Source organism: Nylanderia fulva, unplaced genomic scaffold, assembly GCF_048542155.1.
Source record: "Nylanderia fulva isolate GAGA-0341 unplaced genomic scaffold, ASM4854215v1 Scaffold13, whole genome shotgun sequence".
In the NCBI taxonomy this organism is placed as follows: domain Eukaryota; kingdom Metazoa; phylum Arthropoda; class Insecta; order Hymenoptera; family Formicidae; genus Nylanderia; species Nylanderia fulva.
Window position 1 is genome coordinate 3,759,952 of NW_028189518.1, and position 25,211 is coordinate 3,785,162.

The 25,211-nt window shown below is 33.0% G+C and overlaps 5 protein-coding genes across 7 annotated transcripts; 1 reads left to right on the plus strand and 4 right to left on the minus strand.

The window, feature by feature from the left end:
* Nucleotides 1-2,547: 2,547 nt before the first annotated feature.
* On the minus strand, nucleotides 2,548-5,343 carry Osi15 (DUF1676 domain-containing protein Osi15). The gene is made up of 2 exons (XM_029304889.1): nucleotides 4,941-5,343; nucleotides 2,548-2,980 (listed from the first exon to the last, which is right to left on the minus strand). The coding sequence occupies exons 1-2, from the start codon at nucleotides 5,311-5,313 to the stop codon at nucleotides 2,649-2,651; spliced, it is 705 nt and encodes a 234-aa protein (XP_029160722.1). The 5' UTR covers nucleotides 5,314-5,343; the 3' UTR covers nucleotides 2,548-2,648.
* Nucleotides 5,344-6,867: 1,524 nt separating this feature from the next.
* Osi14 (DUF1676 domain-containing protein Osi14) lies at nucleotides 6,868-9,295 on the minus strand. Its single transcript, XM_029304882.2, has 3 exons — nucleotides 8,973-9,295; nucleotides 8,158-8,343; nucleotides 6,868-7,499 (listed from the first exon to the last, which is right to left on the minus strand). The coding sequence occupies exons 1-3, from the start codon at nucleotides 9,184-9,186 to the stop codon at nucleotides 7,120-7,122; spliced, it is 780 nt and encodes a 259-aa protein (XP_029160715.1). The 5' UTR covers nucleotides 9,187-9,295; the 3' UTR covers nucleotides 6,868-7,119.
* A 2,977-nt stretch (nucleotides 9,296-12,272) lies between these two features.
* On the minus strand, nucleotides 12,273-14,123 carry Osi13 (Protein). 2 transcript variants are annotated; one of them, XM_085479732.1, is made up of 2 exons: nucleotides 13,943-14,123; nucleotides 12,273-12,589 (listed from the first exon to the last, which is right to left on the minus strand). In XM_085479732.1, the coding sequence occupies exons 1-2, from the start codon at nucleotides 14,121-14,123 to the stop codon at nucleotides 12,273-12,275; spliced, it is 498 nt and encodes a 165-aa protein (XP_085335858.1). The 2 variants fall into 2 exon arrangements, with proteins under 2 accessions (XP_085335858.1, XP_085335857.1); XM_085479731.1 differs by having other exon boundaries at nucleotides 12,273-12,595; nucleotides 13,931-14,123.
* Nucleotides 14,124-18,747: 4,624 nt separating this feature from the next.
* LOC114932409 (uncharacterized) lies at nucleotides 18,748-19,830 on the plus strand. Of its 2 annotated transcripts, none has more exons than XM_085479722.1 (2): nucleotides 18,748-19,024; nucleotides 19,599-19,830. In XM_085479722.1, the coding sequence occupies exons 1-2, from the start codon at nucleotides 18,748-18,750 to the stop codon at nucleotides 19,784-19,786; spliced, it is 465 nt and encodes a 154-aa protein (XP_085335848.1). In that variant the 3' UTR covers nucleotides 19,787-19,830. The 2 variants fall into 2 exon arrangements, with proteins under 2 accessions (XP_085335848.1, XP_029160412.1); XM_029304579.1 differs by having other exon boundaries at nucleotides 19,605-19,830.
* Nucleotides 19,831-21,260: 1,430 nt separating this feature from the next.
* Nucleotides 21,261-22,046, minus strand: Osi12 (DUF1676 domain-containing protein Osi12). The gene has a single exon (XM_085479723.1). It carries the CDS (start codon nucleotides 22,044-22,046, stop codon nucleotides 21,270-21,272), a length of 777 nt encoding a protein of 258 aa, XP_085335849.1. The 3' UTR covers nucleotides 21,261-21,269.
* Nucleotides 22,047-25,211: the final 3,165 nt, after the last annotated feature.

Sequence of the window (25,211 nt, forward strand, 5' to 3'; positions counted from 1 at the left end):
TAGGAAACGGTACTTGTAATATTTTTACAGACGATTTCCTTACTAGGAAAGCAATCTTTATCGGTCTTTACTTTGATGATATGTGTAGTGGATATATGTACAAGCATATAAATTGCTTTATTTCACAAGTGATGTGATAGTGCCACTATTCTCTGCCAAGAAAAATATGATTCCAGTACTTTAACGGGAAAATCTGATTTTGTTCTTTGAGTCTAAATATTTCTACATTTGTACAAAAAATAGGGCTGTTGTATTTATTTTCCTCTAAAATTCTTATAAATCTTATAGTAATATCTTTGATTTTTTGCTTTCACTGATACATATAATTAAATAATGAATTTACATAGTAAGAAGTATACAGAAATAAATTTAAAAATATTGTATGTCTACAATTAATCAGTTGTAAAATATGTAAAAAAAGTTACACATATTTCTAATTAATGTACATTTATTTATTGTCTAAATGTCTTAATTTTCAAATCTAATTTTAGAGAATGCACGAAATTCTTTTAGAGAAATGCATAATATGAGCATATGCATGTAGCGCATATATGATTTATGCGTTAAGGTGTCAAACAAGAAGAAAAGAAGAAAGGTGAAATTACTGCTTCTGATACACTTGGAGCTACCCGAGTGATTGCATAGACCTCGTTAATTCGAGAACGCACATCCGTTATGTACTAAAAATGCATCGCGTGCGTTTATACTTTTGCATTTTTCTCGCGGCGAAGTGAATGTTAAAAGCTACAAATTTCTTTTATACAGCGATTTGTAAGAGTAGAGTGATCTACTCATCACGATTACGCTACAGTTTTCTCAATGAGTTACATTTCAAATAATTCAGTCGTCAAAGTGAGAAATAATTAATTGCTGCAATTATAGACTTTAATATTAATTTGTATAATGTTTGGAAACTGCATTAAATTCATATAGATATCTAATTCTACTTTCTACTAAAAAATAATTGTTTTCCCTGTTCAGCTATATTTCTACATTACGAAAATTAAATTGAAAAATAATAAACATATAAATGTTGCAATATTTGTGACAAAATTTTTAATTTTTATAAAATAATACTAGTATATTATATTATACATGATTATATTTCTCACTATATATTTGTGAAGTAGTTCTTTCGACTTTTTGTATTTTCGTAATATATATGTATGTGTAATATTAATTTCATTTATCTACAATACTTTAATTTATTTAATGTAAAAAACGCTAAAGTTTTAAATGATATGATTATGAAATATATTATTACATTAATGTGTGTTTTATTAGTATATATAAAATACGTAAAAAATTTTTAGTTTTTGAAAGTACATGTTCATTGTTTAAAAAATTTATTAAATATATATACATATACATTTATATATAATTTTTATTTTTTTATATTTATAGAATTATATTTTTAGAAAATTAATGAATTGGTAATATTATAAAAGAAGAATACGTTTAAAGAAAATTTGAAGTTACTTATACAAAGTACACATTTATAAGAACTATATTTCTAATTTGACATTTTCAGACTTATACAACGAAATGTTTGTAACTTAATATTATATAAAAGAAGAACAAGTTTATAGGGGGAATAATATGTCTAATTATAAGTATTTTGTTGCATATTTCCATTATAATCAGACGAACAATAAATTAGTTATCAAAATTTCAACCAATAACTTTATTAATATTGTTTGCATTCAATAAAAATAAAAAATTGTTAAATGTATATAATATACATCTAAAGAATTTTCACGACTTTTTATGACGTGAAAAGATAAACTTGCGTAGTAATGTACATTGAAAAAAATGCTTTTCAACATGAAAGAGTCGGAACCTGCGTTCTTCATCGTGTCCGCTGCTTCTCGACGGTGCTGTCCTCTCAAACAGCTTATATATACCTGCATTCGCCGTTCCACTCCTCTTGAACAACTCAACTAATCACAACTGATGCCGTTATTCCCCACCAAGAAGGCCATGGTCATACCTTGCCAGTGGAAGTGGAGAACACGTGGAGGCAATGACCCACTGACCTTGATAAGAACGCGGCATCGAGGGGGAACTCGGTGGACCAATCGTAGCTACGATCCGCTTTCCTACCTTGCTTGACACAGTGACCTCATTTCCTTCCTCTTCCTAGTTCCCCACCTTGATCCGATCTTTCTCCACTATCTCTCCCACCGTAACAACATTCTATCTTCTCTCCGTCCGTAAACCTCCATCTAGGTCATTAGCCTTCTCGTCTGACCGACTGAATAACCTGCTTATGTCTATACATATTATATATTTATACATATATATCTTTCATTTCATATTTATATATGTATAATTATTTATTTAAAATCTTCTCATTATCAAAATAATTCTCTAATTATCGATTTCGTGAACATTTAGATCAATTATTAGTAAGATGTGACATATCTGAACTTAGTAATTTGCTAAAATATTGCGATGATGTGACATATTTTTTACTAAATTCGCCGATGTCACAATGATGCGACGCCTTTGATAATTATAATTCAACCGATAATGATCAAGGCAAAGTTGTAGAAAAAAGACGATTTATTTGGTTTTATACATAAAGCAAGTATGTGTCAGAGACACGTAATAAATAAATAAATAAACGAACAAGTGGCAAGGATATTTTACGGAGTATCATGATATGGATATTGCTCGCCATTGTATTCCGGTGTCCAGCCTCTGTAGGGTTCATTAATTTCTTGTTCCGACCTGTGCCAGTGATCGTGATGAATTTCATGCGGCCTTACAATGCCATAACTGACTCTTGGTACAGGCGGTGGTGTAATAAGGGCTTTCAAGCCTATTGCGCCGGAAAGAATCATCGACATAATACCTGCGCCTATGCCCTTAATGCTTATCAAAGTAATTACGGAGATTATGATGGGCAAAATAATGATTGCCTTTAAACCCAACAGAAGCAAGAGTGGTACAACCAGCTTCTTCAATCTTGTACGAGCTGTAAGAGTAAGACATATCCATGTATGTAATTTTTCTGTGAATAAAATTATATTATTAATTATATAATTATTAATATATTTTTAGTTAATTACATAGTGTAATCATAGTGTCAGTCATTCAATTTTGAAGTAATAATTATAAAAGGGGAACATATAAAAGAGAGAAAGGATGACGTGTAAAAATCAAATTATGCTTAAAAAGGGGTTCGTAGTATCGAAACATATGTAAGATTTGTGTTAAATATAATATGTAAATATAATAGAAATGTAGAGCACGCACAATTAATATTCAAATATTAATAATCGTAGGATGTTCGAGTGTGATCGAGGCGCATTTCTAAAGTATTATAATTAACATTCATCATCCAATCTACTTTCTTCGACACGCGACACTCTCGTTCAAGGTCTTTCTTAGACATCTCGCAGTAGCCGTCCCAGAAACCCGGAATCCCACCAAACCTACTAAACAGTAACCCACTTTGGTCCACTCCCACCTCCGGTATCTGTTTTCGCGGATATGATAGAAGTGGAACACATCGTTACAGCTTTCTATGTATGTATTTTCTCGTTTCGGTCCCTCTCATCTCTCTTTCTCATCACGGATATCAATGAACCTTAATGATACATATCTAAATTTTTGAATATTTTTAGAATTAACGACGTATATATTTTACGTATTGTGAATTTTTATGTGAGTGAAAGAATTGATAGAATTTATAGAAAATGTATAAGTATGATAAAAAGGACTTGCTAGAGAGATAAGGAAAACGAGTGAATGGTATTTCGGCCGCGACTGAATTGAAAAGGAAGATGCTGCAAGTTATACTTTCCAGCCAATGAATACCGAGATTCGTGGACTACTTAAACCCCATTGGTAAGACTTTAGAAAGGTGAGGCGCTATAAGTTTGCGCCCATGATGTCGAATGATGTATTCATACCTGATCGAGACGTTAGGCAAGAACAAGAAGCTTTTGTGTTAGATCCACCGTCTAACATAAAATCTTTGATTTAATGCTATTACTAATCATTTTAGTTGTATTTAGAAATATATATAAATGTATTATTATATTTTGCGGGAAAATCACATTTTACATCAGAGAACTGGAGTATTATATCAGATAAGTTAATCAAGTATGAAAGAAATAAATCATACAATTAGTTATACGATAAATAGAATAGAGTAATAAAAAATACTATTTAACACAATTACAAAAATATAATGTAGAATAATACAATATGTTATTAAACAAAATTAGATTTGTAGATTGAAATTAATACATTTATTAATTATTACCGTAAAATTGTATATAAGTAGAGTTAATAATTTTAAATACTTAAAAATATTTTGTGATACCTAAAAGTATATCTACATCTACTATTTTTAGAAACAAATATTACTTATTATGATAGTTTAGAATGAAAATCGTATTATTCTTTTTTTTTTATTTTCTATATTATTATTTTCTTATTTATTTTATATTCAAACTTTTAACTATTTCTATACATATATATACGCATTATATACATATGTACATGTATATACTATAAGACAGAAATATATATGCCTCAGCAAAAAATTTTTCAAATTTACCAACATAATACGAATGAAAAAATGCGATTTATAATATAGATATTAATAGATTTTATTGATATTAAAGTTCTTGAATTTATGTATTTTGGGTTACGCCCAACAAGATCATATTTCTGAAATTTATATCTCTATCAATAATTTCAAAAGATAATATTCGCGACAATTAGCACATTTTCCCTGATTATTCTAATTATAATTAAATTATATAAATTTATAAATTAAGAGATAAATACTCTAATTGCTTCTAATTTACAAATTTGATAAATTTTACTTTGCCCATTAAACATAAAATGATACTAATATTCAGATTGGTTTTTTTATTATTTATTTAAGCATTATAGTAACTTTTCTCCAATGCATAGTTTACCTTCGGAAGCTCCGTTTGTTAGACTTCTAAGTTCTATGTCAATGTTCTTCTGGCCGAGAGCGCGTCCGAACAAACCGATGGTTGAAGCATCATCAGGAAGATTAATATGTATTTTTCGAGTTTGTAGGAATTTCTCGATTCTGCTCACGAGCGGATCTGGACTCTGTTGCGACAAATTTCCGTCTTCTGGGACCTTCCTCAGGGTAACCATGTCACCATAAATGTCGATGGTGTCTTTTCTATTGAATTCGTCCATCGCCCTCGTGAGCTTTTCTTCTAAATTCTCCAAACTGTTTCCATTTTCCTGATTTGGATTAGTTACCACCAAGGTCACGAGTTGCAGCGTCAAGAGAATGATTACTTTGGTCTTCATTGTCGCGAAGTGCTATATAGCGCAACTTCAAAGAAACGTTTTTGACTGTTTGCCCCCGGGGCAATTTTTCTTTTATATGACTCGCGATCGATAGGTGGTGGGGCCATACTGAACCATTTGGCAAGCAACGTACAAGGGCAGCAGTGTCAAGAATTTTAATTCTGCTAACTCTCTGAAGAACAAACATGAGCATGCATCGCACAAGAATCGCGAATGACGTAGAGTACAAGTAAATTTTCCTTTTACTTGTGATCACTTTCAAACTATCGGATCTATAAGATTCTTCGTCTTTTTTTTCAGACTCAAACGAATTTTCCGATTAAAAGTGGATTATCTATTTTTATTACACAGAGAGAATTTTCTCTTAGAATTTATCCTGAAAATCATGATGGTATTGGAAGAATTTTATAAGAATTTCTCTGATTAATATTAATAAAGATTAATATTAATAAATATTAATCAGAGAAATTCTTATAAAATTCTTCCAATACCGTATTGTCCATGATTACCATGATTTTTAGGGTAAATTCTAAGAGAAAATTCTCTCCGTGTATAAATATATATTAAATTTTATTTTTTGTCTCTTTACTACTATTTGCTATAATTTTGATTAATTATATGTGTAAAATTAGCTTTATAATTAAGAAAATGCATAACACTTATATAGATATGTGAAAACATGTATTTTAAGTTGAAAAAGTTTCTTCTTTATGGCAAAAATTAAATATATAGAATCTAAATTTTCACATAATTTAAGACAAATTAATCTTATTTTATATAAATATAATATAATTTAATATAAATCAAAATTTTATAATAAAAATATTAGATTTTATAAATATAATCACATTATCGCTCAATTATTCTTTTCAGCATATATTCTGCGTCTTTGCATAAATTTATTGAAAAAAATCGGTTTGATTAAGCAATGTTTCGTTTAGAAATTTCACATTTACATAAATCTAGAATTTATTTGTTCTACATATGCATACAATAGTCTAGGCTTATAATTGGTTTTAAGCAATGATTATTATCCTCAATGTTTATAATTACATACGTCATCATCGCTGCATTCACGCACTTTCTGGTGAAAATTAGATTTCCGTGTCTCTTGGTGACACGGTATGGTATGTAAAACCATACCGTGTTGTGTCCCGAATCATGCAGTCGGAAGTCACTCGAACAAGAGAAATGGAACGAGCGACAGAGGTGACAGTCGAAGAGAAAGAAAGATCGAACAAGATAGGAGTGGGAGTGTAAATGACCTGTAGGTATGCCCATATCCGATTGGAATCGCATATGAGCTTGGGACGGCTTTGATTGCACGGGGAATTGTCAACATTTCACACTAGAAGAAACTAATCACGTACGGCATTTTCTATATGCATGATATACATCATGCTGCGTCGAATACTTGCGACGATATAATTTCTCTAAATTTAAATTTTCATTTTTATATGCATTCTAAGAGGGAGCGAACTTCTTGTGTTATACGATAAATTTGTATACCTACAGATAAAAATGTAGCAGCACAATCTTATAAATATATACAAATATTTTTTTATGAATAATTTATTAAGTACAAACAATTTAATTATTTTAATATATATGATTGTTCAATAATTTATATAATTGATAAATTATATTACGACATACATATAAATACTAATCTAGCAGTCGTAGGTGGGTCGAATGGCTTCGAGGAGATGTTTCGGCCCCGCGGGATATGGCTTTCGATAATTTCCAAATATTTTCAAGTCTCTCCATGCCAGGTAACATGGAACTCTCTTGAGTCAAAAGTCTCGTTTAATCTGTGTCGTTGGTAACAGGTGCGTGAGCAGAATATGCCAAATTGTGGGCGTCGACCTTCGCGTTAGCAACGTCGAAACTCCTGTATCCTTGGTGCTGCAATCCTGCGGAACTACCAGCGGGCCAGTTTCCTGGGGCGCCTGTGTCATAATAGAGAGGTGCTGGGTTCTTGCCAAAGAAACCGCCTGCCACGTTGCTACCACCGAAGAGCTTCTGGAATGCTATGATGCCGGCGACCAACAAGGCAATTTTACCGAAGAACAAAGCTTTCAAAGCCAGCAAACCTAAACCACCGAACAAGATCGGCAGCAACGCGAAGATCTTGAGACCCGCAGCAGCAACCAACGGCAACACCATTTTCTTGATCTTGCCACGTCCTAATTACAAAAAATTCATTATTATTAAATTATGAGATTTTTATATTAGTCCAAGAATTATATGCAATTAATAAATATAGAATCAATTATTATTTCGATTTCATTGATTGTTATTATTACTTGAATATTACTTAAATATGCAACGTGGATAATTTATTATTTACTTAATAACTCATTATAACTTATTAAGTACTACTTGTTAAATAAAGAAAGAGATACCGATACGAGTTTAACATTAGATTTACTAGCATATTTACTGTTACAATTTTTCAATGTATAAAAAAGAGACTTAAATTAATGAGACAAGTAGTTATTAATGTTCCGGAAAAGATTAAAATTAAAAAATTATATACATTTAAAGAAAATACAATAAATGTATGTGATGATATTTTAATTTAAAGCAATGCAGCATAATAATTTTTTCAAACCTTTTCAAATACATTTAAGAAAGAAAGTGAATCTCGTGTTTCCTCGAAGAGAACGAGTTTATACGAAACAGGTTTGACGCCGTACATATAGATATTACGAAGGTGAAAGGTATGTTTATTCGTTTATACTCATGACATCGCGAATCCATGACGTTCATCGTCTAGACATAATCACGGAAATATGGACGGTTGCGTAATCGAGATACACTTAATGAAGACGAAGGACTTACCTTCAACCAGAGCGCGAGAAATGGATCCCTCGGGCATGCTAAGTTTCAAACTATGACTCTTCAGAAAGGAGACAGTTGAATCATACAGCATGCTGAGAAGTTTTATTGTCTTATCAGAGCTATCGCGTGGTAGTTCATTCATGATTTCCAATTCAGACTTTTCTAAACTCTTGCCAGTGCGCTCCACTATAACAATCAATATTTTTTTTATTAGGATAAATTATCTATAAAAATTGCCATCTTGTGTGCAGTTATAGTTCCACAAATAAAATTCAACGAATATTTATATTATATACTGTACAGGTACAGTTTCGTTTAATTTTATTAAGTGTACTTAAGAGCAACTGAATAATTTTTTGTAGTGTATAATATATTTTTTATATCTTTTATATTCCATACTTATACTTTTTAATCTACTATATTGATATAATCTACTATATTACTTAACTATATTAATTTATAAAATATTTTTTATATAAATTTATAATAATTTCATACATGTATGTGTGTATGTGTGTGATATTGCATTTGTTATACTGTACTAATAATTTTATACTAATAATTTTGCAGTGATAAATTAAAAAAAATGTTGTTCAAAATTAATGTTATACAACATTAACACTATACATATAACATTATAATATTAAATTTTAAAAAATGATTAAAATGTTACTGAAAATGTATACAATAGCAACAATCTTGATATTTTTACCCCAATCATCCCCTGCAACCAAATTACCCCTGCATCCTTGAAAATATCACGTATCTGGTTTGAACATAAAATAAACCTAAAACTACAACAAATAAAAACTTACTCGGTATGTCTCGTACGAAAGTCACACCGTCGACGATCTCGATGTCGCTCGATCGAGCCGCCCTATCGAGAGCGCTGACCGTCTTGACGAAAATGCAGTTGAAGAGCTCATTGTCGTGCTCCAAACAATCCAGATTCTGAGCCGGCTGCTCGGAAATCGCAGGTCCAGCTGCGACACACGCAGCGAGAAGTAGCAGTGCCAGTAATTTGTTCATCTTCTTTGTTTAGTCACACGTCGTCGCGGAACGGAGCACCAAGAGGCAGCGGCAACGGAGAGACACGAAGCAAACTATTCCCCGGAAAATTTTCGGAACAAAGTGTGACTTGGCCCTGCGTCGCTTCAATCTTTATAGGTGTGCACCACGTACAAAACCCTCCTCGATATCCCCCACTCTGAGCGACGACAACGTGTATGACGACGAGACGAACGACTCATCATTATAGATGTCGGCGGTGGCCACCTCCCCAGAAAACTTTCTTCGATAATTTTTTAAACAAACGCACGCCGAGAGACGCGTCACCGTTTGGGCGGACCTAGAAGTCGTTCCTTTAACATCTCTGGGAGACATCGCTATGTTTACCACGGTAACCACTCAGTATTTAGGTCAGGGGAGATAATATCCATTAAGGGATTTTCAGAGATTTATTTGTTTCTGTATAAGAAAGGGATATTTAAGTGGGGAATCTAAGTAAAAACTCCAATAATATCTTGATTGATTGGAAGAAGTGTAATTTAAAACTTAATTTTGTGATTTTTATTTTTCTTTTTTATTTCAAAGGATGTAAAACTTTCTACCCCTCTCTTCTTTTGAAATTATAGCAATAATAACATTTTAACAAACGATACTTTCTAATTTTTCTAATACATTCAACAGATTGTTTAGAGAATTGACAACAATAGAGGCGAGAGGTTTGCATAATTTTCTCAACGTCATTCACGATTGCACATGTTTCATGATTGCGGATAGGTTTTCTTACAACTAGCGTGTGCGCGTGCATTTAGGCGACACTTAATGTTGACAGTTCCTGGTAATAATTTATCTTGGAATTATAAATAAAATAAATACATAGGATATTTAACTTCAAATTTTCATTAAAATATTTAAAACTATATCAAATAATTTGTTTGATTGTAATATAATAAATCAATTTAATTCTAAAAAATTTTCTAAGCGCAATTTATATAGATATATATATAATTTTTTAGGTACCATAGTTCACTTCTTTGTAGAATGGCTCGATGCATTCTCGTGGAACCACGTGCATCAAGCTGTTTACCTTGACCCAGACATACGGTCATCAGTAATATGTGAACTACAGATTACGTCTTCAACGGGTTTTCTGATATAACCCGAGTTAATAAAATTTTTTACTCATTGACTTTTTCATCTACTCGTTATTATTTTATTATATCATTAAAATTCGGACGGAGAAAGTAAATAATATCCGAATTTAACTTAAATTGTTACGTAAGTAAGTGACGCTTGTGACATACTTTCACTGTGAAATAAAAAAATAATATGATAATCACATACTTCCTTGTCGAATTTGTCATCTTTTGATTTCATTAAAATTTATGCTAAAAATAAATATATGCCGAATTAACAGAAATTGGTGTCACATGACAATAATTCACGGTAAAACCATCATCGGCGTTGCTTTTCAAGTGGCAACCATACTTAGAAAGGTAACAGATAACTTATTCGCAGGAGGTATTCCATTGTGCTCCACGTGAATCTCTTTAAATATTTAACAGGTATGAGGGATTTCGTCATCTTCGTATAACGGTATCTGACTTGGAAGGAACGGAGACAATTTTGCGATTAATTTTCTGGGTTACAAGCACTGTCGGCGCCGCCGTTTACTTCCTCTACTACAATAAATATGGCACTTTAGAGCAATTTGTACGGCGATCTCCAATTATAGCAAATTCGTGTAGATTATTTTGAAAATATATTTTGTTAAATAAAAATATTTTAATAATTTTGCTTATCCGCCGCATAATATTAAGAAAGTTGAGAATTGAATAATAATTGATGCATTTATTTCTGGTAATCTTATTTAATTAATATAAACTGTTGTCGATATGTATAATATATACAATTGTTTTTTTATATTTTTCACATATTTATATTTTATTTATATTGTAAATCTGATACGGAAAAGTTTGATTACACAATAGATAAAAATCTTTTAAGGGCCTTCGGAACTGCGCAGGGCTTAGAGAATTGAAGGTCGACAACCTATATCCGGGTCAGAAGAGAGTTCCAACCTTATCTTTATTTTTTCCCGTCTTATTCTTCACGTGAATGGGGCTGATGGTTCCTTTTCTCGCTTTCTCTCAATCCTTTGTCGTACAATTGTACAATGTATTGTTTAATTTTAATATTTCATTAAGATTATACTTATTTAAAGAAAACGTAAGTCACACAAAGAGAACAATTATAGCTATTTTTATGCGATAATAAATAAATACTTTTCTTGTGTAATAGTTATTTAATTTTTATAATTTGTACTTTAATTACATTAATTCATATACGTTTAATTGTAGCGCTCAAATTTATGTGGAAAACATGTTTATTATTTTTATAGCTGAATAATTTAACTTTGATGGATACACTAAGAAATGGACACGCTACTTACAAACTAGTTTCTTGCGGAGAATCAAGGAACTTTCTCTCTTTCTTACATCATGCTAGTGAAATGAGTCTCGAAATACATTCGGATAACTCATCTTAAAATTTTTCTATACTACTATCAAATCAGTACATGTAGTAAATAAATAAATGCATTGTACGTATTTAATTATATGCTTCTATTAATCAGTTTTCTTTGTTTTTCGCAACTTTCACAAATGTATGCCTTCGATTATCGCATGTTGCAGTTAACACAATTAGCACAAACAAGTAACACATTTTCTTCGTGAAATTCTCTTTCAGTGATATTAATTCTAATAAGAGAGACTTTTACAACTGGATATATTCGATAACGTATATTACGCTTTTTCATGTACAATTATATTTACAATGTCTACTTTTTAATTTTGTTATACTAGGATACTAAAATAAATTAATAAAATAATGATTATATATAAGTCTATTAAAAAATATTGTATTAAGATTACGAAGAAGAATAAATAAATGTTTATAATCTTTAATTTTCTATATAAAATTGACGTTTTCCAATTGCTATAATCAAAATATCAAAGTGTAATTAATATTTTCTAGTATGACAAATATTAATATATAAATAAGAATAAGAAATTATAACAGAAATAATTTTATACTATTATTATTTTTTCTTATTTCTTTTTACGTCGATCTTTGTAAATAACTCTATAAGGCTCAAACTCTTGATAATTATCAAAATCATATGTACCCTTTCGCCTATATTTATGTACATCGCTGTAAGATTCGTGGACATGGGCTTCGTGAACGGCTTTTTTCAATACGACTATGGCTGCCAGTATCAAACTCATCAAACTTAGTACGACGGCTTTTCCACTTAGAACAGCCAATGTCTTCAATGTTAGAGGCAGTAGAAGCGCCTTTATTAATATAATTCCAATGATCAAAGGTATAAGATACCTAAGCAGCCTCCTCGTTCCTCTTCTACCTTCTGCAATTAATAAAACAACAATATTCAATAAAAATAGATATAACAAAGAACTGTATGTAAACTGTATATTATAATCTATTTTTACATCTTTTATACTGTATATAATATATTTAACTAATATATATAACATATTATACTACATATAATATCTAATTATACTATATACATATAAAAAAGTTCATAAAATATAAATATATAACAAATTAAGGAAAAACATATATATACATATATATATATATATATATATATGTATCATATCTTCCCCTTCGACGTATTATACTTCTTGTGTGTAACTAATAAATTCTATTTATATATATATATATATATATATATATATATATATGATATTTAATGTAATATTTTAAATCAACGCAATATAAGTTATATATATATATATATATATATATAACATATATATATATATAATATTACATTAAATATCATAAAAGAATCCTGCGTATGACGAGCTTTATTGAAGTGTACTTCTTCCTTATTAAGAACGACCATCATGGACGTTAATAAAATGAAGTAGAGTAGAAAGAGAGCACTTATGTTTTTGTACCAGGAGGCTTCGCGTCGTAAATCAAAAAGCATCATATATAATGAACAACATGTGCAATTACACGCTTCTTTAACGGCATTTGATTAATACGCGATGTCTCATAATTTTTTTTTACACCAAATTCTTTAGTTCTTTGACGATTAAATTTAAAATATTGCATTGTATTAGCCATCTTATCTTTTTAAAATATTTCTTATAGTTACAGAGAAAGCTCATTGTGTTAACGCAAAAAGAGTTGTATCTAACATATACCGAAATGCAATTAATAGTTTGGCGAACTCAATACTTCAATATTAAAATGCACATGAAATAATTATTTTAAGTTTTTCATATTTTTTTAAATTATAAATTCTGTATTGTTTTAATCTTCTTTTTTTGTCTAATATTAATTCCGCTATTACAAATAAAGGATTTATAACGACATAATAATATGTTAATAGCTATAATATATTACTATCTCTTCCTTCAAAATAATGTTTAAAATAATATATTTTTATTGTATATCAACTTATTTCTTTATTATAATATAAATTAAAATGTCAATTTTTTAGACTAGGTAAAAGATGTAATTTTGACTAAAAATAATATTAAATGCTGCTCGAACTTAACAATAATAATAGTATATTAATAGTTGTTTTACAAAAAATTACTTTATTATTTTATTGTCTTATATATGCTGCTATATTATTTAGAATAAAACAAAATCTGAGTATCAGGCATCAAAGATACATTGGAAAAAAATATTATCCCCCGATCACGATTCATTATTATTAATATACCTTCGATACTACCATATAATTTTGCATCAGGAAAAAATGCGTCAAGAGCATTTAGAAATCCTTCACCAATCCAATCTAAAGTGTCTTTAGGACCATTGCTTCGTAGGATCTCTCGGTCCGGAGTGTTCATTGATTGTAATTCCTGCCCCACGACGAAAATAGGTAGTAGAAGCAGCACGTACAGCAGTAGCATCTTTCTAGCATCTGGAGTTATTTTCTTTTTTTCTTTTTTTTTGCAACACACCCTACGATCACGTATTATCAAAGAACTGCGCGTATCTCACGATCCCAACCGACTTGTTGGCCAATAATATTTTAACTGACATTCATGCCAGACCGGGCCATTAGTTTATATATGTACCAGGACCGTGAAAAGCTCAGAGGAGGAGACGCTCATCTAACCTGGTACTGATGCGTAACGAAGGATCCAACGTCCACTCCCGTACCACCTGAGTTATACTCTACCTCGATCATTGGCTCGTTGTTTACGTCAATCATTCTTGAAGGATCTTCCCTGGAATATTTCAACCGAAGTAAATGGATCATTCTTCCCATATAACATCTTCATCGTCATTATTCTCTATTGTGAGAGTATATATGGTATCTACTATTAATTGAATTCGTTTTACTTGAATAGTTACAGCCCAAGAGACATGCTTGTAATCCTCGCGACCTACGCTCTGCTAAAAAGTAAATCAAAAGTAATGCAACTTACTCCATTCCATTTCTAAAGCTCCCCCTGCCTGTAAGAAGGCAAGTAGTTAAATAATATCGATTGTTGTAGTAATCAATATACATATATAAGTAATTTGCTAAAGATATATATATATATATATATATATAAAATTATAAATAAATTTTGTCTCAAGTTTTGCTGCAAATTACAATCATCTATAGTGGTTTTAGCTACATGACCACAGGAAGTTAAAATATTGTCAAATAATTTAAAGATTTTAGCAAACAATTATTATTGAATAATATTATATTTTATTGCAATATATGCAGACTTGAGAATCAATTATTAATTACAAAAGAACAGTTTATTTTTTTAGAAAACAATTAGTAAATCGCAACAAGTGCGAAAAGATCTCTTTTTGTACTCATTAATTAATTTATTATATAAGAAAAATGATATATGTTTGAATGTCGAAGCAGTAAATATACATATATAGAAATTAGTAAAATTTTTAACTGTACATAAAAAATATTGTAATTAAATTATATTATATTATTTAAATCTATTATTATTATCAAGAAAAGAAATTTAATTTAATGAGAAATTTATTCATAAATTACCAAAAACAGTCAGTATTTTTCAAAATAATTTTGTCGCAACATAAAGAGAATATTAAGAAATTAATTGATGACAAACTGATAAATTTATCTGCAATTTATATAAACATTTCTTTATCCAGAAGATAATTTTTAAGACTCTCATGCATTGTGCTTTAATTTATAGTTAAGTACCTTTTATTACTTTATACTGTTATACATACAAAAAAATTACGAAAACTGCTGACGTTGATAATTATGAACTCGTTTTTTTGTAAGCATGAACTATTCACCAAAATTAGGACCATGCTAGCAGTAATAATAACAGATTCAAGTTTAGCAAAAATATCAATTATGTTCATAAGAAAATTTATAATAATTTTACAATTTACCAGCACAACATAATTTTTTATTCGCTATAAAATCAATTAATTTTTTTATGTTTAAGATAATAACAATTAGTAACTGAAATAAATTAATAAATAATTGATATATTCTTTAAAAATTTATAATAATTTCAGAATTATAGTTATAATAACAATATATATATATATATATATATATATATATATATAAGCATAATTATATATATTTTATTAATCACAAAATGTATAATAATAATTATTATATAAATCTATCGTATTCTGAAAAAAATAACGGTAATATGACAATGGCAATTTAATAGGCGTAATCAACAACGTATTCGTCTTCTTTATTTGATCTTCCGGTGTTCCTTTTATTTGTCGCGACTAATGTCATTTGGACTCAAATTCATGAAACAATCAAATTATGCCTTGTTTTTTCCAAGAATTTAATACATCTAGGTGACACGTGAATAAAATTATTGTACCGATATGTGGGTTTCCTGATTTCATACACGAGAAATTCTAATGCACTAGTATATGATTTGTCTACAAATAACTAGTATGCCAGTTTCAAGAACGATAAATTGTGCATTGTAATTAACACAAATATGGTTAAACTGATGTAAAAGTAGCACTGTATGTATATGTCCGACAATTAATAGGCGGTATTCTTTATTAGTGATGCAAGTTAGAAATGCTGCATCTCAAAAAAAAAAAAATTGTGAAAAAACAATTTTGATACCAGTAAGCAGTAATCAGTGCGTGCAGATTCCCTACTATATATTGTAAATATATAGGCTTATTACTGGTGAAATTGACTGAACGCGATATCCAAGAATGAAGAAAGTCGCGGAGAGAGTATATACGTGATAATGACTGTTAAACATCAGTTTGAGTCGACGTGGAGCGTGTGACTCGTGATTTTCAGAGCAGATAAGAAGGTGATAATTGCTGGAAAATTCTACGCCGCCAAGTTATTAATCACATGATAAAATAGGAATATTTCACGCTGCGCAACACTACTGTTTCATCTTATGCGCGAACATAATTCGAACGCTCCATCTTAATTATGCAGAGCTGTTACATTGTTACCATTTTCTTACAAATTTGATATTCATGAAAGTCCATCTATCATTTAAGTGCTGTGTAATTTGAACTGAATTTACACGGAAATTACAATATGCAATTATAAGCAATTTCAAATAATAATATTGCTTTATCACTTGGTAACAGATTTATAATTCTTCTTTTATTTAAATCTCAATATTATATAATATTGCAGAGCACTAGCATTATTAGACGTTCTGAATTATGTTGTTCACAAAGAAATGGAAAATCAATTAAACTAATTAATCAACTACTTAATCAATTTCCTTAATAATTCGATATATTGCAATTTTTGTATTTTGAGACCTTGCAAATAGAAAGTGACTGAATGCATAAAGTATATACATAAATATTTTCGAACCCATATACCTAGATACGTAAACTGGTACATTAAACACAACAAGAAGAGAATATGCCAAGATTGCAAGGATCATTTAAAGCTGTTGTGGCTTATTAACAAGCCGCGTGTTTGTTGGACGTGATTTAAAAAATAGACCTCGTCAGAATTCTAAACGATCGATCATTTGTAATCTCCGCATGTTAAACACGTGGAGTTTTCTAATTTCATATCCTGCAGATGAACAAAATGCTCGCTTTTACTTCAATATGTAACATCCTAGTATGCGCTCAAACGTGAACTACGTGCCTCAGTATTTCAGATGGTTCAGATAAATATGTAGCAGAATGTAGGTTGTAGTGCAGTCCACGATGCTCTGTGATAAGTGCAAGACGCTCTGACAAAACAAGCAATCGATGAGAAAGATTTAGAAAAGGTTTCTGTGGCGTAATGGAATTAAAGAGCGGGTGGAGTGAAGTGAAACAATTGATACAGTTTTTACAAGACCTATCGGATATGGTTTCGATCACAATTACTTGAAATCAATTTAAATGAAGCACTGGTTATTTTAAATTGAAAACATAATTATTTACTTGTGAAAAATTATAACATTTTAACAAAATATAAATGTAATCTTTTAGCCAATTTCGAAATTGTTTTAATGTATTTATATAAGATGTGTTAATTATTGATTAGAATATTTTAAATTGTTCAATAATTAGTTAATAAAATTTAGGAATGTTCTAATTTATAGAAACTCTAGTTTAAATATTATTTAGCGCAACAATGTAGAAACGTAAGATTTTGACCGTGTTTTATCAAACTGGAGAATTTTTGTAGTCAAATTGATGAACCGATTTTTCTCGAAATAGAAATACTAAGAAATCGAATCGCGACAGTATCTAATCTAACGAGAAGCATTCATCAAGCTCCTGTCAGCCCGGACATCTGTGTAATTGAAGAAAGCCGCATTTACCGCAAACGACGTGTTGTTATCATGTTCTCCGAGGCAATTTTCGCCCCTGTAACGCACCGGGTTGCAGATATGCCTCAACTCCCTTTCTCCTGCGTGGCAGAAGCACCCGCAGAAACCTCCTTATCTATGACAGCCACCTCCATCGTGTACCGTTCTGCAGTATAGCCTGACATATATATCGGCTCTGACAATTTGGATCATAGTGTTTACCACACGCGTATATATCGCTGGTCGGAGCTCATTTTTCACGGACTGCCGATTTTCCCGGCAACTGAAGCGTGCCCAACGCGGCATCCGCGACGTCCGGTTGGTTTGTCGTCGAGGAATCAACGACGGATCGGTTAGTTCGCAGTTGTTCGTTGCATCGTTCATTCTATCATTCTACCCCGTCCGTACTTGGTGTGCCACTACCTGCGTGTCTACCTCTGCCCAAAATTCATTCGAAAGTCTCACGCATGCATATGTATAGAAGGAGAAAAAACATATAAAACGAGAAGAGAGCAACCCTAGTAACGGAAAGAGACATGCTGTGACGAACCATAACGCTCATCTCTCGCATCATTGAACCAAAGAAAAGTGTTCGGATGATCCGAGAAAGCAATCCTCGGATACTGCGTGGCCTGAACAAACAGTCAATGCGTAATGATGTCATGACGCTGAAATAAGATCTCCAAGAAGCGGGATCGTGGACGAAATTGCGAGCAGATTCTATCGGTAAACTTCCAGTCGTCGAGCCTGTTCTTCATGAACGCGAGGAAAAATGCCATCGAGAGTTAATCTGATGGTTGCGATTTTGCTGACCTTGAACTGTGTCAGCTGCGCGATAAAGAACTCGAGATCGCTGCAGGAGAAGCGACAGGAGGAAGAGGAGAGAGCTGTCACTTACGACAGGAAGGTCCTTAGTTATACGTACAGCAATGTCACGTCTGAAAGTCTTGTTTCTCCAACTGGCGATCACGTCGCCAGAGACACGACGGCCGAGATGCACCTCCAGGACATTCATAGTGCGCAGCCCAGAAGCGGAGTCAAGGCACGAGGTAACTAAATCACAATCAGCGTCGTTAAAGCGTTTAACGGCAGAAACGCGCTTCTATCAAGTCGCTATAAAACGCTATAAACGTAAGAAAAAATGTGCCGGCAAGCATTACGTTTGAATTGTGTCGTCTTTTGATGAAGCGTGGTGAACAATACCGTTGTATAACGGGTTTTTTTTTGATATCATGATGCCTTCTATTATAACGATATAATATGTCTTTTTTATTAAACGTGATGTAGCAAAATGTTCGTATTTCGGTACTTTCAGAATATATTCTTCCTTGATTCCTTACGCTAATAAGTGATATAAAACGCCATTTATTAAGCTAAATTCTTGTATTTTAATTACAATATTATATTAGCTCAACTGTTATAACTGATATTATGTAAAGAACTTTATTCAATAATCCTGTTAATAATCAATATTATATTTGCATACTAACTATGTAAATGTGTATAATATACGCAAAATTATTATTTAATACAGAATTTAATATTAAATAATAATAGTATTCAATATACATATTTGTAATAAATTTAGATTAATATTTTCTAACAATATTGTTTTGTGATAAGTTTTAGGAAGACCTTTCAGACGAAGAATGGACCGTACAATGTTGGCGTTGCTAATGGCATACAAACTGAAATTTGTTGCTTTGATACCAGCGATAATCGGTGGCCTGTTCCTTTTGAAAGGGACGACGCTTCTTGCGGGATTTTTCTTCGCTCTGTTCGCCGCCGTTCTGGGATTGAAAGTACACTGAAAACGAGGTCCGATATTTTTGGAGAATTTGTTCTGGGAAGGGTCGCGCACATCAAGAAATGCATATATAAAGAAGTGAGAATGACATACGACTTTATTTCGTAATAATTTACAGTCAGGTAAAACTGTGTTGTAATCGATATTTTCTTTTGAGAAAGCATATATATTGAGCGCCTGTGTTCACAAAGTAACACTCAAGACCGAATTTATAATCGCTTCTCGGGGATCAAACGTATACATCTTGTATACATCTCGTAGAATGCGTCGCATCGCCAAGTGTGTACTTAAATAAACATAGTATATTATAAGCCAAACATTATTTTTCGACGTTCTAGAGACCGTAAGAGTGAAGCAACACTACGATCTACCGCATCTATTACGATCGTTACGAAATAAATATGTTACGTCTCCTAAAATGTTACATATATAAATATATATATAATTACGTTATTATTATGTAATAAATATTGACAGAAGATTAAATTAGTACATTTTATTCGCTACGTTTTAATATTCAAGTGTTTTAGTCGTCACACTTATTCTACTGAACACACGGTTTAGTAACGTCGATATAAAGATATTCGTGTAAGTACTTGTCGCAAACTACACATTCCAAATAAGAACTCTCTCTAAGGTTATTATTTTATAAGTCTAAAATAAATACTTTGCCGCCTACACATGGTGATACTAAATAATAAATATAAATATCTTAGTAAGTGCTGAGAAACGACTGCAAATTCGGCTAATAAAATAACGATGAGGTCCATCATCTTTTTTACTCGACTTTAAGACTGATCGCCTTTCGATTGTCAAGAAATACAAAAAAAAATCTCTTAACCGACGCCGTTAAAAGTTCGCGTGCGTGAAAATTACTCTCTCACTATCATTTCGCTGGATTATTTGCCGAGCCAGTCGGTAGTGGAAATACAAACACCTGCTGTTCAACTCTTTTTGCTTTATGTTTGCTCGACGCAGCTATTTATATTCCACCTGTGGTTTACAGAAGATTTTTGATATATTATTCCATCGCAAATCAAATTACATCGTGACAGAACCGTTAATTTGAAGAGCGAAAAATTACGATATAATTATTATCATGTCAACAATCGTCCGAAAAGCGATCAGGCTTCTAAAAATAGGTTACACGAACGAGACAGTTCGTGCTAATTTTCTTTCCTACGTTTAGTTTCAGCGTATTTTTCTTCACAAAAATTTGTTACTTCGACATAATATGTCACATTTTTACACTCTTTCTTTCCTCACAATTTACGCCTGAATAAATGTAAAATCGAACGGACAAACGATGTATCATGTATATAAAATATATCTTGGCGAAAATAATTCAATTTCAATGTCTTAAACTGTCTCGAATTTCGCGTATTATCTGCTCCTTTGGATACAGGCGTTGCTCTCTCTCTCTCTCTCTCTCCGTATCTCTCCCAGATACCTGAGGATCTCCTCCTTTAATTGAGCTGTTAATTGGTTCAATGCTGCTGCCGCGCGCCTGCGTACGCCAAATTCTGAGCGTACTTGCGGTCTGCCTCTGTCATTAATGGAACAGGTGTGTTGTTTATGATTCCCTTTAGACTCCTATCCCAGCCACCGCCTCCTTGCTGCCAGCCACCATGATCGTGGCTCTGCTTTTGGCTCAGCAACTTCTTCAATCCGATAATCAACGACAGCACCAAGGCGATCTTGCTGATGATGAGCGCCTTGCCAGCCAGGAGGAAAAGTACGCCTATGGCGATGGGAACTAGCGCGGCGAGCTTCATCGCCATTCCCATCATCATCATGCCCATCATCTTCTTCATCTTCCCGCGGCCCTCCTCGACGCTCCGCTTTAACTCGCCGGAATTCGTCTTTGGTAAGCTGATCTGCACGTTGAAACTGTTCAACAGCGCGGCCACGCGCTCGAACAAAATATCGTTGAGGATCTCGTCCGTGGCACCTCCGGTTCTGGCCAAGGTCTTCTCCAGATCGGAGCTCTTGGAGCTATCGTCCTCAATGGACGCGACTCTGACCAGCTCGAGATTGTCGCCGATCGGTAAGGTCTGTATGCGACCGAGCCTCTCGAAGAAGGCGATCGCCTTCTTCTTCAAACACGGCGACACGGCCATGTTGCGATGCTCGCACTCCTCGTAGACGCGATAAAGCGCACGGTATCCTCGGTCGAGGAATCCGCCGTCCTCGTCCGCTCGAATAGTTGCACTGCATACCAACAAGAGCAGCACGCACTTGGATAAATTCTTAATCGCCGACATCCTGGATGTCCCGAAACTCGCGGGCGCTCTCGACTGGGTAGATTTACAAAAAAAAAAGAGACGAAATCACAGAGGCACCTTCTTGGTCGTCGTCGGGATCACACGAGAGACTCACACGGGGACTCGAAATTTCGCAGTGACTAGCCGGAGAGATACTACGAGAGGCTTGCGCGCACCCACGTGCTGGATGATCCTCGACTAGAGAGAACTGGCGCCAGGACGAAGTCGTCGGACCGATATATACCAGCGAGGAGCCATCCACCTAGATGCCATCCTTCACGAAGGGGGTGTAGGTATCTCTCTCTCGTACACAAACGGATGTACCAGTAGTGCATGTGACGACACGACCTTACGTGTATGAGTGGATGATCCTCTTCTATCCTCTCCTCTTCTCGCGAGCTCTCGTCCTTTCATCTTCCTCTTACTCTTTCAGCGCGCTAGACAGCTGCTATTCCGCGGCGCGGCGCGCGGAACAGGGACGGGATAAAAATTCCCATGATGGTAGTGAGCCAAGAGCATGTGACCCTTCCTGACACAGAGACCCACTCGCGCCTCGAGATCGAGACATCGTTGTTGAACGACCGCCATGCGATTCGTTCGTTAAATTTCGCTGTGCGGCTGCTACATGTATGTACACGGAAGATTAAACCGTGTACATATATATATATACGTGTGTTTCTCTCCCGCGCGTCGTTTGTATGCAACCACATCGAGATTCGTATCTCACGCGGGAGAAGAGGCAGCATGTCGGGATGAGACCAGAGGGGAGCATCATGGATCTCATTGGCAACGTACCTGGCACCGTGATCTCCCTGACCCCCGCATAACGTGTAAGATGCTAGAAACTAGTTCCAGGTTGCGGACAACTCGTGACCTTCCTATCGTAGGTTTCCCTGCGGCGCGAAATGGGTGAGGAATTATCGAGAAGGATGATCTACTTTCCCTGAATCTGTACAGCATTTCACATTATTTGCGATATTTGTGTTGTATAAACAATAATAATCAACCGATTACATATTTGCATTCATATGCTAAATGTTGCTAATGAATCGTTATCGATTGCATTTCCATCGGTTAACTCTCAATTATCACACTCCGGATTCAGAGAAATTTATATATTATTTTCGTGGATTATTGCTCTCTTAGCGCTCGGCGTGTCTTTAAAAAAAGAAATTTATTTTGTTCCAGACTTATTAACGATAAAATGAGAAGAACGTAATAATATAACACGCTCTATAATTATACAATTATGATACTATTAATTACATTACGTAACCGTAAATTTACGATTGCACTACGTGTCTCACTTTTGCTCGAATTGCATTTTGATTACATACACTTTGCATGTATAATCGTCAGCACATCTAACATAAATCAGCTCACCTTCATTTTCGGCGCTATAAATGGAAATTATTAATGTAAATAGAAATTGCTGTGATCTATATTACGAGTATATGGAAGCACGTCTTACGGCTATGTAATTAACTAATTTTCTCAACTGCTGCCAGTCTTAATGTAGATATGTACTCGAGTATTAGTTACGATTACATTAAGACGTTTATTACATTAGGATGCTTTCATACGGATTTACGATTATTAGAAGATAAACATAATTTTTAATCAACTAAGAAAGTAAGATTTAAAAATTTTACAACAATTATACATTATTGTTATAAAACAATTACCTCTCTCTCTCTCTCTCAAAATCTTTTATTATTAATCATGAGACACAAAGGCTTTATATTTTCTTCATCGGTTATAATTACATTTATTACATTGTGGATACTTTCATACTGATTTAAGATTATTAGAAAATAAATATCACTTTTAAGAGCAATGAAAAAAATTAAAATTTAGAAGTTTAAAAAAAACGAATTTCTTCGATTAAAAAAATCATAATAGACAAAAGCGGTTTACATTTTCTTCCCACAGGTCGATCGCATAGAAAATGAATAGATGTAAATTACATGCAAGATCAAAAATGGCTGTGCATCCGTCGGATATAAAAATCTACTGTTCGAAAAGATTAATAACGTGTGTAAACTCGCGGCATAAGATCGTCGCACCCGGCGTATTCTATTTTCCTGTTGTACCACGCTTCGTTAGGAGCGTGAAGCTGAGCGCGCGACGCACCACCGACACACTCGATCGAGGTTAGCGCATCTCTAATGCGACAACAGCCAGCGATGCATCTTCCATGCTGTTACCTACTTCGCGATTATCCCATAGTCAGTGCTACGGACCCGCACACAGACGGTGTTTAACTGTATTAAGGCCCGTGCTACATTCTCTGTGAGCGCGCAGTTATATTCTCACAAACGGTGCGAGAAATGAATTCCGCCGCAATTAACCTACGCACGGTTGGGTCCCATTATTACTTCTGATTATCTGATACACCGCTCAAATTTTAAGTCGCAAAACGCGCTGAACTTTCGATTGTTCGCAAAAGTAGACAAGTAGGACATTTTGACTGAAATTTATTTTAATGACTTTTAGCTTAATGACGGCGTGTCAAGGATGATTCGTTTCTCGTTGTTCGATTCGCGAAAGTCTGTCGAAAAAATACTTTCTTAATCACTATTGTGTTAAGATAATATATTATATTTTTTTTTTTTTTTTTTTTTTGAAAATAATTGGAGATTAAAATAAGTTCCATGTCTCATTGAATTTAATCCTACCAAACTAGAATATAATAAATATATATATAATCCAGTTAAGAGTATAAAAAAATCGACCACGTAATAAAGATTTTATCTGTGCAGAAGCAGAAGCGGTATGACAGAACATAACTTGGAATAATAAAAGTGAGGCAATAGGTTATACCGTCATGAACGATTTTCTCGAGAGATATTTTAGACAAGAACAGGACGTTTCTGCCTGTTATTAGATTCAGGTCAACGATCAGCAACAGGTGGTTCTGGCGATTCACACGCGGAGGATTCTGACCTAGCTCATTACCAGATCATGCTTGTTTGCGAAAATCTAAGTACGAATTAAGAATAAAGTGAGGGAATTTATACCCCATACAATTCATATAGCCTTGGAATTGGATCTAATTAAAGCGACACGTATATATGTAACTGTAAAAAATGGTTCTAACGATCTCAGACATAATTACTTGACAGATATCACAGAACAAAAAAAAGCAATACTAAAAAATAAAAT

Coding starts and splice junctions, on each gene's coding strand:
- Osi12 (XM_085479723.1), bottom strand. CDS start 22,046: ATGTCGGCGATTAAGAATTTATCCAAGTGCGTGCTGCTCTTGTTGGTA.
- Osi14 (XM_029304882.2), bottom strand. CDS start 9,186: ATGAACAAATTACTGGCACTGCTACTTCTCGCTGCGTGTGTCGCAGCT. Junction 8,344..8,972: donor TTTCGTACGAGACATACCGA/GTAAGTTTTTAT, acceptor TGATTGTTATAG/TGGAGCGCACTGGCAAGAGT. Junction 7,500..8,157: donor TTCTCGCGCTCTGGTTGAAG/GTAAGTCCTTCG, acceptor TTTTGTAATTAG/GACGTGGCAAGATCAAGAAA.
- Osi15 (XM_029304889.1), bottom strand. CDS start 5,313: ATGAAGACCAAAGTAATCATTCTCTTGACGCTGCAACTCGTGACCTTG. Junction 2,981..4,940: donor AACAAACGGAGCTTCCGAAG/GTAAACTATGCA, acceptor TTACTCTTACAG/CTCGTACAAGATTGAAGAAG.
- LOC114932409 (XM_085479722.1), top strand. CDS start 18,748: ATGCCATCGAGAGTTAATCTGATGGTTGCGATTTTGCTGACCTTGAAC. Junction 19,025..19,598: donor AAGCGGAGTCAAGGCACGAG/GTAACTAAATCA, acceptor TTTTGTGATAAG/TTTTAGGAAGACCTTTCAGA.
- Osi13 (XM_085479731.1), bottom strand. CDS start 14,123: ATGCTACTGCTGTACGTGCTGCTTCTACTACCTATTTTCGTCGTGGGG. Junction 12,596..13,930: donor ATTATATGGTAGTATCGAAG/GTATATTAATAA, acceptor TTGTTTTATTAA/TTGCAGAAGGTAGAAGAGGA.